The 16,261-nt window shown below is 37.5% G+C and overlaps 1 protein-coding gene across 7 annotated transcripts in view; it reads left to right on the top strand.

Moving 5' to 3' along the window:
• The first annotated feature begins 2,193 nt into the window (after positions 1-2,193).
• Positions 2,194-16,261, top strand: part of LOC129248329 (protein Wnt-4) — a 73,169-nt gene continuing 59,101 nt past the window's right edge. Inside the window, exons 1-2 of one of the 7 annotated variants that reach the window (XM_054887833.1) lie at positions 2,194-2,343; positions 3,645-4,216. In XM_054887833.1, the coding sequence (XP_054743808.1) occupies positions 3,708-4,216 (509 nt within the window). In that variant the 5' untranslated portion in view covers positions 2,194-2,343; positions 3,645-3,707. The other 6 variants (XM_054887831.1, XM_054887828.1, XM_054887829.1 and 3 more) reach the window with 6 other exon arrangements.

Genomic DNA, 16,261 nt, shown 5'->3' with positions numbered 1-16,261 from the left:
TGCACGAGATAAGATGAGTGTTTTCGGTCATTATCTTGTTGAAACAAGAACCCTTTAGCATCCAGTCCAAGTTTAACGGCACTATCATGCAAATTATTCTTCAAAATGTTTAAATACAGATGTTTGCCCATTTTATTATCAATAAAACCCATCTTTCCTACTCCAGATGCAACTATGCACCCCCAAACCACTGCATTTCCTCCTCCATGCTTAATGATAGAAATAAGATTTTTTCATTCAGTTCCGTATTTTCTTTTCGCCAAACTTTTGGAGGGTCGTCTCATCTGAAAATATTAAATTTCGACTTATCGTTGAATATGACGCTTTCCTAAAAAGAATCTGCTTCAATTTTATAGCGTTTGGCGAACTCCAATCTCTTTTTTCTCTTAATATCTGAAATGTAGGGCTTGCGGCGTGCTACTCTACTACGATAAACAACGTTATACAGGCAATTACGGACTGTTTATGGGCTAACTTTTTTATGCAAAAACTCTTGAATATTTCAGCATAGTAACGTGGAGGTTATTTTTGGATTTTGCGCGACTGATGCTACTATGTTGCGTTCCTCATGTGAACACAATTTTTTTCGCCTTGCGGCTTGGTGGTGATTAGCTTCCAATTAACGTAATTAGCAATAACACTACTGCCGCAGAACGCGACTTGTCAATTTTTTGTCGATTTCGCACAGATACTTGTTTTCCATCTACAATTTAATAACAATTTTACGCATTTCTAATGCTAAATCCGCACTTCGTCACATTTTGTCACTTTCAATCGAGATATTACGCACAACTGAAACTGAATCGGCGATAAAAACTAAGAAAAACCAATCTTATTTCGTTTTCAGCAATATTATTAAAAACACCAACGATTTTTACTGTCTGTAGCAACAATATCATGTACTGACAGTGTACGAATAAATGTTTTGCAGTGTTTCGCTACGTTTGCCTGCTTTCCTTGGAACTCTTCAGTGTAAGTTGAAATAACGGGAGTTTTGTTTGCGGCAATTCATTAGGAATGTATTAACTATAACATTCTTACAGTGACGCAAAAGTAATATATTTTCACAGCAAATATTTTGCGCAAAGCTAAAGTTTTTTACGAACTACGCAGGGTGCACGAATAGTTGCATCTTCATTCATATGGCTGCCTCGGCTAGCGATGCACCATCCCACCAAGGTCTTTACGCAAAATTCGTCTCAATGATGTCTCCGAAATGTCCAATTGTTGAGGACGACGGTGAACTGATGTTCCTGGTGATTCACGAACACTCTCGGCCACAGCAGCAATATTTTCGGGTGTACGTACGGTTTTTGGTCGGTCACGCGTTGGTTTGTCAATAAGCAACCCAGTTTCTCTTACTTCTTTCGCAAAGTAACGCACATACGCTTCATTCGGTGCTTTTCTTCCTCCCATTGCCGTACGTAATTTTCGTACACATTCTGCAACATTACCATGATTTTCAAAGTAATGTCGCAATATTTCCCAGAGTTCTTTGAGCGTATACACAACCATTTTCGTTCAGCGGAAGAATAAAACTAATTTTTTGTCAAATTAGATGACAGCTAAGTGTTACCATTCTTCAAATAATACCTAGTTCAAATCCGTAACGATAGATGGCGGGCCCTGTACTTTCTTGTGTTTGACAGTTTTCACTTGCTTTAGCTTACTCTTCCTCTGTTTTTGGTTGTTTATTTTCTGTACTGACTTCACTGTCCTGGTAAAGACGCAATCTTGCATTCTATCATTCTGCCACGTTATGTACGTGTAAGTTCAAGAATGTTTGATGTAGCAGTGTGGTGAAAAAATAATACTGTTTTATGCCGACAAACATCTCACCAAATGGATATCGACGACTGTCAAACCGATGTATATATATATATATATATATGTATATATGTAGCAGCATAATAAATATACGACCGAGCGAACGCAGAAATGAGCAACACACAAAATTTTTATGGCGCGCAAACGTTAATGTGCGTACCTCTCGACTGCGCAGAAGACGAATATCAAATTAGTACTCATGTCAGCAAATGCAAATATCTATAATGTGAGGGTTGGAATAAAGGAACAACACGCAACAGCTGAGCAACAAGATACAACCAAACTAAATCGAGAAAGCCAACAGCGCTATGATTGGATGTATGCTTGTTAGGTAAGACGCAACATCAGCAGTTGAGATGCGAACGAGTTCGGTGACGAATGTGTGTGCGGATAAAGAACATGTATTTTGACGCTTGATTAGAATAATTTCTATTTAATCAGATTGCACCGGAAATCGGGCGACACGTGAAATTAACGCTCGTGTATAGTAATATTCAAATAGTCATAGGAATTACGGTATACAGTAGTATTACACGAAAAAGTGTTTTAAATTAGTTCGTAACAAATAACTTAAAAATACATATATACTGCATATCTGTTCGGGCTCAAGATTCAGTGAATGCGATCCATTCGCTGAATTGATTGTAATAGACTGGTCGCCATAGAAACAAACGCAATAAACACTGTGAACACTTTGTTACTGAACTATTTGATAAATGAACGCCGATTTCAATGGTACTCGTAAAGGCCAGACCACTTACTTTAGTAGTATGTACCGTAATTTGACTCAATGAAAGTAATGATTTGTTTAAAAAAGTTATTTACATTAAAATAGCTTTGTTGTTGTTATGGCGTACTGCTTATCAGTTTACTATTACTCGATAATACACACGTGCGAACGAGATTTCAAATTGCGTCGGCTTACATTGACCTTTAAGCGCCCCAAGTTAAGAGTCGGTTCGTTTTGTTCTGTAATCTGCTGCTTATGCACCTGCTTGCGCTTTTATAGTGCATATGTATATGTGCATATCTAACACTCGCATACATGTATGTATGTATGGATGCTTGGATATGTAGATTGCACAAAGCATAATCCAGATGCACCCCTTTATAAAATAGACGCTGACATAGTACAGGCGTACATGTACATATGTATGTATGTGTTGTAGAATAACAGCGACCAACAATTTTTTCTAAATACTCGTACAAGAGATCTACTATGCGCGAGTAATTTAAAGAAAAAAATACCTACTAATATAAACATACTTTGAATAAGTAAATATTAATGTACATGTCTATTTAAAAACAGAAAATAGAGAATGAGCATTTTAGCAATATTTCCTGATATCAATTCATTGACTTTAATTTATTGGTAAGCTAATATAGTATATGTAAGTACATATGTACACACATATGCACATTTCAAAAGTGGAAATATGCTTTTACCTATGTGCAGGGTGTGGATATCTACAAATGCGGTCACGCATTGTATACTTTTTTGAACGAATAAATATTTACACAATACGTACGTACCTACGTAAATACTACATACATTTCAGTATGCAATCTCAACAGCAAGGATGCGATACAAATCTATTAAAAACCATCGTCCGTACTTAATTAAAACTGCATACATACTCACATGAAGGACTTACCAAAAAAATATTCCTACCCATCTTAATTTTGGATGTGTTCTTATACATGGGAAACTTTACATAAAATATAATCATCTAAACCAGATTGTCAATTTAAATCCGGTAAAAATGCACCTGCTGTGGCTCATCAGTATTATAGGATTATCTCTGTTACATCTACAGCTCAGCCATTGCAATGATCTTGATTTATTGGGTATCAGCGTAAGTGGAAGTAAAAACGGAAACATGGTTGGAAATAGTGGTATATTTAATAGCAATCTGGCTACAAATGGGCATGATCTTACTGGAATGAATATTAACAATAGCATGCTGAGCACAATTTTGAGTGGCGGCGGAACCACGAGCAAAGCCATAACCACTCGTACTAGTTTTGGTGAAACCATTATAGGAAGCGCTGCAAATTTTGAAGCGGATCGAGGAGGTGTCAAAATAGGTGATAGTGGCTTGCCATCAGCAACAGTTCCTGAACTAATCAATGGCCAAGATGGAATTTCCACTGGTCCATATAGAGGGCTTAAGCATACAAAAGCGCATGGCCAACAATATGGTCATGCATTAGCTGGATTGGCCAATTTGGGAATTATTATACCTAGTAAAAAAGAAGCAAACGGTGGAGATTATGCACGCACAGTAGAAAGCTTAGGACGTAAAATCTATACAAAAGGGGACAATGATAACACCCCAATGGGCACTACGAATATTAGCGGTAGTAACGGGGGACAGAGTACATACCTGTGAGTACAATTTTTACAATTTTATATTAAATACAAATAATCAAATATATACATAAATATAAATGTACTCTAGGGTGTCTCGCCAACAAAAATTGGCGTTTTTGCATTGCACGTATAAAATTTATTAAATTTCAAGACTTGCGCTAAACATTTCGAAAAGTAATTAAGATTTACGTGAAATTAGTGTTTAAGAAATTTGTCCAAAAAATATCCTCAGATAATAGAAGACTTTAAGCTTAAGAAGTCTGCATAAAAATGTTAAAAAATTATGTGAACGCAATCAAAATAATCAGATTTTTTATGTAATTTTTCCATTCTTTAGAAAATAGGTTTAATAAAAACTTGAATATCTTAAGAAATTTTGATCAGTTTACATTTGTACGATGTAACTGCAAAGGTAGTTTCCCACCCTTTTGATTTCTTCGAGAATTAACCCATCCACGACCCAAATATTCTCTTCGCAAACATCATTATTTTAGTTCGGTTGATAAAATTTTTAATCGTTTAAGATTAAACTCTGCGGTGATTTTTTGAAAAGAATATTTTAAAAACCTAATTTTATTTAAACATTTATATATTTCCGAAATATTTAAGGGAAAGTCTTAAAATTTAATAAATTTTTTAATTCCAATGCAAAAACAGTACCAATATGGAGGAGGGGTGCACCCTCATCTACATACATATCGCACCCTAAATACAAAAGGGTCACAACTCAAAATTTTCCACACTCGAGCTTGACTTGTTTACAGTAGCACAGAAAACAAACTATGTGACATATCACGTTGAATTTTGCCATGTATGCTTATAACAGTTCTACCAAAAAACAAAAAATTAATTTTTGCCATATGTCATCCGCGGACCGTTTTATTGATAACGTCTCATTCATATTTGAGCAGAAGTACATTTTGAGTTGTGACCCTTTTGTATTTAGGGTGCGATATGTATAAAACAATGCATTAAAAGAATACAAAATATGTAGTAATACAGGGTATCCGGTGGCAGAATTAGGTTTATATTTAAGATTTCAGTTTCGTTATTCGTGCAGATTATTTAGTCACGATGTCACAGTGGACAGGTGAACAACGTGCGTTCGCAATCGCAGCATATTTCAAGGCCAATGATCCGTGTGAACTGCTCGTCGTAGATCGAGAACAGGTGAAAATATTGAACTCGTCGGTACAAGTTAGCACGATAATCCTCGTCAGTGTGTGCGCAAGAGCGCGATGATAGCAAATCGTGAAACTGGTTAAGCCTAACGATTACAATTTGCGTTAAAATGCATACAAGACAATCTTTAAACAATTTCTTATGGGTAGCATTATCTTTTGGAGTGGTAAAGCCCATTTTCATTTGAATGGAAGTGTGGATAAGCCAAATTGCTATTATTGGGAATCCAAAGGACATACATAGCTCTCTATTAAAACATCAACAGTAACTTGACAGTTCTAAACAGGCGGTTTCGTGTGCATTGTCAAGCAGAAAAATATTTGGACCATATATTTTTGAAATTCGTCGAGGGCAAGCACGTTTCGGCCAACGTTTACCATACACGAAATAATAAAAAAACAAATAAAATCGACTATTGCCTTCTTTCTAATCGTTATTGAAATAAACTTTTATTATTAGAAATTCTTTTTTAATTCCTCATTCTGCCAACGGACACCCTGTACTTAGAGTACGGCACTGTTGCATCGGTACAGCAGACGCAGTAAAATCTGAATAGTATTTACAAAAACAAAAAAAAAAAAACCTTATGTATTATATATCATTATATGCACCAAAGTTTATAATTTGTAAAATCCACGAACAATATTTTATTTTCGTAATGATTTTTTATTTATAAGAGCCTTAACATATTTAATTCGACCCAACTTTCGAATAGTAATGCTGAAATTAATTTTTTGATTGGTAAAAGTTATTTAAGTAATATATAAATCAAATTTGTAAGTTTTAAGTGTGCTTGAACTTTAAGTCATATACATACATACATATGTATCATCCCGATGGAAAGGATTAATAAATCACTTATGCGGAATCTTTGCCAATATCACTGCAAAAAATTACAACTACGTAAAAGGGTTCCATTTGCTATTGTAACAAACATTTTATTTTATTCCACTCTATGTTTGGGACAGTCCTATCTCAATCCCTCTGGTTACTCTACGATCGCACCTGCAAGTTTATCTTTAATGAATTAATCAGGATTTATTTATGGATCTTGCAACTCTTAAGTCGTTTTTTTACTGTGTTATAAGGGTAAATTACAAAAACTTTGGAACACAGTTTTACTCTTACAAATACTGCAATAAATATTAAGGCAGTAATGGCAAACCTCCGAGTGTATTTCTGATATGAAAAAGCTCCCTATAAAAATATATCTGCCGTTCGGAGCCGGTTTGAAACTGTGGGTCCCTCCATTTGCGGAGACGCACACTACAAATAGGAGGAGCTCGGCCAAACACCCAAAAAGTGTATAAGCGCCAATTATATATATATCATATATAGGTATATGCAAATATATATATAAGACCGGGTCGATTTGTGGGGAGGCAAGAAAATCGCTCATTGCTCTGTGAAAATCATATTTTAGGGATCAAAATAAGAAACTTTGCCGAAGGAACCATACCTCTAAAACGAATTCTGATGCCCCCCAATTTGATTTATTTCAACAGATGATTTTAATAAACAAAACAACAATTTAATTTCAATAAGTTATTTATTAAGAAAAATCTTTTTTTCGAGATTTCTGTTCCGCAAAAGTGTCTATAACATCATCGAAGTTTAGAAATCGGGCCATAGAATTTACAATAGACAGAATAGCCAAGTTACATAACTTGTCTTGTCTCATAGACTTTCTTAAATAAGTCTTTATCAATTTATCAATTGTGAGAAACAACATTAATGCAATGCATACTTCAGGAAAGCTGCAAGACATAAAATAATTTTGTATTATTAATAAATCAGCAAGGTCTCTAATAAATGACAATGAATAAGTTCGTGCGGTTTTACAACAGATGGCGTAACTTGATTATTATTCCATCGATCCACATTTCCAAACATTCATTGGAGAGCTACTGTCGTAAGGCACAAACGTCAGTATAAGTTTTTTATTTGAAGCGTAAACAACAATATTTTTACCACACTTGAAAATGTCGAATTTCGTGCCAAATAATGTGTTTTTGCGGGGAATTCTTCTTCATTATTTTAATATGAAGAAAAAAGCAGCCGAAAGTCATCGTATCTTGGTGGAAGTTTATGGTGAGCATGCTCTAGCTGAGCGAACGTGCCAGAAGTGGTTTGCACGCTTTAAAAGTGGTGATTTTGGCTTGGAAGACGAAGAACGCGAGGGTGCGCCGCCAAAGTTCATGGATACCGAATTGGAGGAATTGCTCGATCAAGATCCGGCTCAAACGCAAGAAGAGGTTGCAAAAACTTTGGGAGTTGATCAATCAACCATTTCCAAACGTTTAAAAGCCATGGGAATGATCCGAAAGGTAGGCCATTGGGTGCCGTATGAATTGCAGCCAAGAGACGTTGAACGCCGTTTTATGGCATGCGAACAACTGCTTCAACGGCACAAAAGAAAGGGTTTTTTGCATCGAATTGTGACTGGCGATGAAAAGTGGGTCCATTACGACAATCCAAAACGTCGGGCAACGTATGGATACACTGGGCATGCTTCAACATCGACGTCGGCGCAGAATATTCATGGCCTGAAGGTTATGCTGTGTATCTGGTGGGACCAGCTGGGTGTTGTGTATTATGAGCTACTGAAACCGAATGAAACGATTACGGGGGATGTCTACCGACGACAATTGATGCGTTTGAGCCGAGCACTGCGAGAAAAACGGCCGCAATACGCCGATAGACACGACAAAGTTATTTTGCAACATGACAATGCTCGGCCACATGTTGCACAAGTGGTCAAAACATACTTAGAAACGCTCAAATGAGATGTCCTACCCCACCCGCCGTATAGTCCAGACCTTGCGCCATCCGATTACTATCTCTTCCGATCGATGCAACATGGCCTGGCTGACCAGCACTTCCGTAATTACGATGAAGTCAAAAAATGGATCGATTCGTGGATTGCGGCAAAACCGACCGAATTTTTCACAAAGGGAATCCGTGAATTGCCAGAAAGATGGGAAAAAGTAGTAGCAAGCGATGGACAATACTTTGAATATTAAATTTGTAACCATTTTACGTCAATAAAGTTTCAAATTTCGAAAAAAAACCGCACGAACTTATTCATAGTCCTATGAATCTGAAGGTGGATCGAAAGCTTAGAATTTCTCTGCCAAATGATTCAGATATGTCTTTTTTATAAATCTCAACAAATTCTAGAGCATGTTTTAATAGATCAGTGTCATTTAAAACTTTTAACGTGGAAGGCTGTAAAACATTGAAATTTCAAACAATTTCATTCATTGGAATGAAACGCGATTTCAGTTGGTTTATAATAATATCCAATACTCGATAAAATATATTCACTCTGAACAAACTTTCCGGATCTTGGAGGCGCTCATCTTCGCAGAACTCGTAAAAATGGTATTTTACCTTCCTCTGACGAGTATTAGAAAATTCAGGGGTGATGGATGATTTTCAAATTCATGTCGATACATTTTCAATACTTCTAGGCAGATTTTCAAACGTTTTACGGCATTTGAAAGATCGGTGGCTTTAGACTGAAGTGCTTTAGAGGCTGCACCGATAGTAAGTAGGATCTTACAATCTTGCAATCATCTGATTTGCAATTTAACAGAATTGCTTTCGTTAGCGCTTTTTGCACTTCAACAAACCGAACTTTTAAAGCAAAAACGGCATCATAACGTCCTGCCCATCTAGTAGGGTTTATTGTTTTGAGTGTTATTGAATTTGAAGACTCACTTTCTTCATTAGATAGCAAACTTGATAAAATATTCCATCTTTTGATACTATGCCCAAAAAAATTATAAATTTGTTGAATTGTTTCAAAAAGATTCTCTTTCTACTTTTAAAAGCAGGACAGAAATTAGCTCATTTTTTCGTATTTTCCTAGTAACTCAACAATACTCAAAAAGTTTCTTTTGGAACTTGGATCACTGCTATCTGCATTTTCTTTGTGGCCACGAAAGGCTAAATTACATGTTGAAAGTGTCAGAGTAAAATCAAGGAGCCTAGAAAGTACTTATCGCCAAATGGATTTTTCCTTTCTGATCATAGACTCTTGCTCTTCATCGAGTGTTCCATGTAGTCGCCACTGTTGATACGTAAGACAGGAATCCAGATGAATTTTTGATGTCTCGTGTCTTTGTATGCCATCTACAGTATGTTTCCAGTCGTCATAGCCCTCAGTCCAAACATTTTGTGTATTATTAGATGCCCGATTTGCGAATAACCAACTCGGTTCACAATACGCATTCTGAAGTATTAAAGAATAGGTAAGCCATGTACGTTCCAGCTTGACGCCAGACTTGGAAACAATATAGTAATATTTTTCTATAAAAGATCTATTGTTACTATCTTTTAAGAAAGGGCCATTAGGTTTGCAATGCCCGTTTTCAATCACGAACCTTTCCACTTGATTAGTTACCTCTTTAAAATTACCCTTATCAGTAACATATGGTGAAGATACAATATTTTTCATGCTAGAATATAATTCTCTTTGATTTTTGGCGGTACCTTGTTGTGGTTGTTCTGGATCTGGATATTCACTGATGTTGGGTGCTGCATCTGATAACACTGGTGTACTTTTAGTAAGCTCCGATTCTTCACTTCTGGAGCACTGCTCAATCGATTTTTTATTATTTAAGTCATCATTTTTCAAGTACTGAATTTTAGGCAGCTTCTTATTTTTTTCTTCAGTTTCCTTCTTTCTCTTTCGTTTTTCCACTTCCACTGAAATATTTTCTGGAACTAGACATTTTAATATTTGCAATAAACTTTACTTTCACAATAAACTTTACTTTGCCACTATTTTCATATTCAATAAAATAACAAAATCAAACATCCAATCACCAATCGTTAAAATACTCGGATTCCCCTAACATAGTGTGGCCAACTCACCCCCCCAGTAGCGAGACGAAAACAAAACTAAATGGGGAATTCCCCGACTATTAATGCTAACCCGCGCTGCCAACGTTCCGCTCCAAAAAATGTAGAAACCAAAGGATGCATTTTAAAATGAATAAGAACCTGCAATTATCGGTATTTTGATTCACGGGTTTTTGACGGTTATAAGTAAGTAAAATTACTCGTCACGCGTGCTTCTCTAAAAATGAATAAACATCTTTTTGTTAAGTTCGGTTGGAATGATTAAGGATTTATTGATTGGATTTTAAGCAGAATTTATAAAAATATACTTTTCACATAAAATAAATTACTCATGTACAATATAAAAAAAAATCTTGAGCTCGCGGCCTGTTGGCCCGGGGCCCTCTTGGGTCGGGTTCCCGTGGCATTTTGCCACCCATACCACCCTATTGTTACGCCACTGAGTAGAGGCCTACAGTAATAGCAACACATTTGTCATATCTCTCACTTGATTTATGCTCAGTTTGGTTTGCCATTTCATAATGAATAGACTTACACCTGAACAACGTTTGCAAATCGTGCAAATTTATTACGAAAATAATGGTTCGGTTCGCGCGACGCATCGAAGAAAATTTTGTTCAGCGATGAAGCTCACTTTTGGTTGAATGGGTATGTCAATAAGCAAAATTGTCGCATTTGAAGTGAACATAATCCACAAGCCATTGCTGAGACGCCGTTACATCCTCAAAAAGTCACTGTTTGGTGTGCTCTATGGGCAGAGGGAATCATTGGTCCATATTTCTTTAAAAATGAAGCCGGCCATAATGTTACAGTCAATGGAGAGCGCTATAGAGCCATGATTAATGACTTTTTCGTGCCTGAATTGGACGATGTTGATGTGGACGACCTTTGGTTCCAACAAGACGGCGCTACATGTCATACAGCCAACGCAACAATCGATTTATTGAAGGAAACTTTTGGTGAGCGCATTATCTCGCGCCGTGGACCTGTGGCGTGGCCTCCAAGATCGTGCGATATAATACCGCTGGACTATTTCTTGTGGGGCTATGTGAAGTCGCTTGTCTACGCAGATAAGCCCGAGACGATTGACGTCTTGGAAGAGAATATTCGGCGCGTTATTGCTGACATACGGCCCCAATTGCTGCAAAAAGTGGTCGAAAATTGGGCCTCTCGGCTGGAATTTATTCGAGCCAGCCGCGGCGGCCACTTGCCCGAAATCATTTTTAAAACATAATGGCAAACCCTTATCTTTATAATAAAGCTAAATTCTTGGGCATAACATTAAATTATATACGTTTTATTTCATCTTGAAAACCTAACCTCTAAAAAAACACCCTTTATGTATGAAAATTAATGTAAAATTCCATATCTTGTTCAGCTGTGCAAACGCGTTACGAGGTTTTGCGATTCTGCTTTGCACAGGGTGGGCCATATAGCGTTTGCTTTTTGAACCACCTATTTTTTGAGAATGGTAACGCAAATGACATGTCAAATGTGTTCATAATTTACTTAAAGGTTTGACATTTACGAAATGGGACGCTATACGCTTGAACAAAATTGGGAAATATTGAAAACCTATTTCCAAAGTGGTGAGTCTTCTTCTTCTTCTCTGATTTTCACATCGGTGGCTACGTCAATAAGGAAAATTGTCGGATTTGGGGCTCAGAAAATCCACACGTTACTGTAGAGAAGCAAATGCATCCACAACGAGTCACTGTTTGGTGCGGTTTTTGGTCTGGCGGCATCATCGTGCCATTTTTTTTTAAATGAGCGAGGAGCCGTGGTTACAGTAAATGGCGAGCGTTACCGTGACATGCTCTACGAGTTGTTTCCAAAAATTGAAGAGGATGATATGGACGCCATTTGGTTTCAACAGGACAGTGCAACTTGTCACACTGCCAAAGTTACACTCGAACTTTTGGCTACCGTTTTTGAAAACCGAATAATCAGCGAAATTCCGATATCAATTGGCCGCCTCGGAGCTGTGATTTAAGCCCGTTGGACTTATTTTTGTGGCGAGCCGTTAAGGACAAGTGCTATGCGAACCATCCAGAGACGATTGTGCTTAAAAATTGGGTTGATCGAATGGCCTACTATAAAGCCAGTCGTGGCAGTCATTTGAACGATATTATTTTTCATTCATAAATGACAATGTTCAATCTTCAAAATAAAAAAAAAAAAAAATTGAAAAAATATTGATTAGTTTTTTTTTTTATAGACGATTTAAAAAGCAAATTTTACATGGCCCACTCTATATATCGTCAATGTCCACTTTTCGGTACATGTGCCGATAATGGCTTAACCTTGCAGCGGGCAGGCTGTCGTAAAATTCCCTACAGCTATCGCTTTCCATACTTTTACCAATTACTCAATGCTTTGAGTTATTCGAAGGTTAGTGTCTCTCTAGGCTTGAGATATTTGGAAAATATACTGACATTTACAAGTATATACTAAATGTAGGTAAATGTATTAATTTTTTTCATCCAATAATTTTTTTAAGTATTATCTTGCTTTGTGTTGAAAATCAAATACATTTTTATAACTATTGTTAATTTACATACACCTTTTCTCATACCTTCACATCAATTCTCGACAGTCACCATATATATAAAGGGCCCGACATCTAACGTTACGGATTTGAACTAGGTATTATTTGAAGAATGGTAACACTTAGCTGTCATCTGATTTGACAGAAAATTAGTTTTATTCTTCCGCTGAACAAAAATGGTTGTGTATACGATCAAAGAACGCTGGGAAATATTGCGACATTACTTTGAAAATCATGGTAATATTGCAGAATGTGTACGAAAATTACGTACGGCAATGGGAAGAAGAAAAGCACCGAATGAAGCGTATGTGCGTTACTTTGCGAAAAAAGTAAGAGAAACTGAACATCAGTTCACCGTCGTTCTCAACAATTGGACATTTCGGAGACATCATTGATACGAATTTTGCGTAAAGACCTTGGTATGACGCCATATGGTACCCATATGAATGAAGTTGTGTTCCATCATTAATCGGAAGGATTGTACTTCAAAATAAAAAAAAAAACAGTTTGGAAAAATATTGAGTAGTTTCTTTTTTATAGCATTTTTAATTCCGTAAAGTTATATGGCGAACCCTGTATATGTACACAAATAAAACACGTAAAATTTGCGCCAAGGAAAAATGCACAGGGCGTTCACTGGAAGGTTAATAAAACCCATATAAGCTTGGGGCACCTACTGCTCCCAACCTCATTTAGATCCGACATAAATATAGTATAATTCCGTCTATTCGGTCGCTGCTGCAAACTATAACTCCTATTGTCTAGGAGTTAATTTGATTGAAAAATTTAGCAATCAGCACAAATAAAATTTTACTAAATGTACGAGGGTAAATAGGACTATGAATAAGTTCGTGCGGTTTTTTTTCGAAATTTGAAACTTTATTGACGTAAAATGGTTACAAATTTAATATTCAAAGTATTGTCCATCGCTTACTACTACTTTTTCCCATCTTTCTGGCAATTCACGGATTCCCTTTGTGAAAAATTCGGTCGGTTTTGCCGCAATCCACGAATCGATCCATTTTTTGACTTCATCGTAATTACGGAAGTGCTGGTCAGCCAGGCCATGTTGCATCGATCGGAAGAGATAGTAATCGGATGGCGCAAGGTCTGGACTATACGGCGGGTGGGGTAGGACATCCCATTTGAGCGTTTCTAAGTATGTTTTGACCACTTGTGCAACATGTGGCCGAGCATTGTCATGTTGCAAAATAACTTTGTCGTGTCTATCGGCGTATTGCGGCCGTTTTTCTCGCAGTGCTCGGCTCAAACGCATCAATTGTCGTCGGTAGACATCCCCCGTAATCGTTTCATTCGGTTTCAGTAGCTCATAATACACAACACCCAGCTGGTCCCACCAGATACACAGCCTAACCTTCAGGCCATGAATATTCTGCGCCGACGTCGATGTTGAAGCATGGCCAGGGTATCCATACGTTGCCCGACGTTTTGGATTGTCGTAATGGACCCACTTTTCATCGCCAGTCACAATTCGATGCAAAAAACCCTTTCTTTTGTGCCGTTGAAGCAGTTGTTCGCATGCCATAAAACGGCGTTCAACGTCTCTTGGCTTCAATTCATACGGCACCCAATGGCCTACCTTTCGGATCATTCCCATGGCTTTTAAACGTTTGGAAATGGTTGATTGATCAACTCCCAAAGTTTTTGCAACCTCTTCTTGCGTTTGAGCCGGATCTTGATCGAGCAATTCCTCCAATTCGGTATCCATGAACTTTGGCGGCGCACCCTCGCGTTCTTCGTCTTCCAAGCCAAAATCACCACTTTTAAAGCGTGCAAACCACTTCTGGCACGTTCGCTCAGCTAGAGCATGCTCACCATAAACTTCCACCAAGATACGATGACTTTCGGCTGCTTTTTTCTTCATATTAAAATAATGAAGAAGAATTCCCCGCAAAAACACATTATTTGGCACGAAATTCGACATTTTCAAGTGTGGTAAAAATATTGTTGTTTACGCTTCAAATAAAAAACTTATACTGACGTTGTGCCTTACGACAGTAGCTCTCCAATGAATGTTTGGAAATGTGGATCGATGGAATAATAATCAAGTTACGCCATCTGTTGTAAAACCGCACGAACTTATTCATAGTCCATTAGAATTCAGGAACATTTTATCCCAATATTTCTTACCTCTAAGGGTAATTATAACCATTATTTAAAAGAAATATGCAAAATATTCAGTTTGTGGGGTCGATGGTAATTCCAACTGTATGTATGCGTATATGTATGCATGAATGTATGCATGTAAGTATCTACATAAGAAATGTTTCAAGCTTGCTAAAATTTTTTGTTATCATAGAATGCTCAGAAGTTACGATACCAAGTGTAGTGCTAAAGTAAACAAAAAATATTTATGTTAAAATTTAATGACTGTTTGGAAAAACTAAATAATTATTGCTGCGTATGTAAAAAGTTTTTGCAGAGCAAAATACAAAACGGAAAATTTTATTTAAAATTCGGACGAAAGAAAAAAAGCGGATACTGGCCCTTTGGCAAAATATAAAGTGAGCTATAGAGCTTTTGCACAGCTGTATACAATATATATGTACGTATATAAGTTTATAATTGGCGCACACACTCTTAATTGGGTATTTGCCGCGCTCCTCCTCTTATTTGTGCTGTGCAACTTGATGGTTTTCAACCAATGAAAGGACCTACAGATTTATGCCACCTCCGAACGGCAGATGGGTTTTTTATGGCAGAAATACATTCGGAGGTTTGCCATTGCCTGCCGAGGGCGACCGCTATTAGAAAGCACTTTCTCTATGATTTGATGTTTCAAGTGCGGGGTTTTCGAAACTAAGCGCTATCGAATGGTAGTCACGCAACAACTCTTTCGGCTACGGCGACCGCAGTATACATTCTTCTTTATTGGTTTAATCGCCTAAGCGATTTTGGCTGAGTTTAACAAAGCGCGCCTTTTTTCTTTCTCGTGCTAATCGGCAACAGTTGGGCACACTAAGTGAAGTCAAGTCCTTCTCCATCTGATCTTTCCAACGCAGAGGAGGCCTTCCTCTTCCTCTGCTACCACCAGCTGGTACCGCATCGAATACTTTCAAAGCCGGAGCGTTTGTATCCATTCGGACGACATGACCCAGCCAACGAAGCCGCTGGATCTTTATTCGCTGCGCTATGTCTATGTCGTCGTAAAGCCCATACAGCTCCTCGTTCCCTCGTCTGCGATATTCGCCGTTGCCAACGTGCAAAGGTCCAAAAATCTTACGCAGAATCTTTCTCTCGAACACTCCAAGCGTCACTTCATCGGATGTTGTCATCGTCCAAGCTTCTGCGCCATACGTTAGGACGGGCATGATGAGAGTCTTGTAGAGTGTTAGTTTTGTTCGACGAGAGAGGACTTTACTGCTCAATTGCCTACTTAGTCCAAAGTAGCACTTGTTGGCAAGAGAGATTCTACGTTGGATTTCAAGGCTTAAAGTGTT

The sequence above is a fragment of the Anastrepha obliqua genome, chromosome 5 (assembly GCF_027943255.1).
Source record: "Anastrepha obliqua isolate idAnaObli1 chromosome 5, idAnaObli1_1.0, whole genome shotgun sequence".
Taxonomy (NCBI): Eukaryota; Metazoa; Arthropoda; class Insecta; order Diptera; family Tephritidae; genus Anastrepha; species Anastrepha obliqua.
Note: the sequence above shows the minus strand (reverse complement) of the source record. Positions and strands in the feature narration are given on the sequence as shown.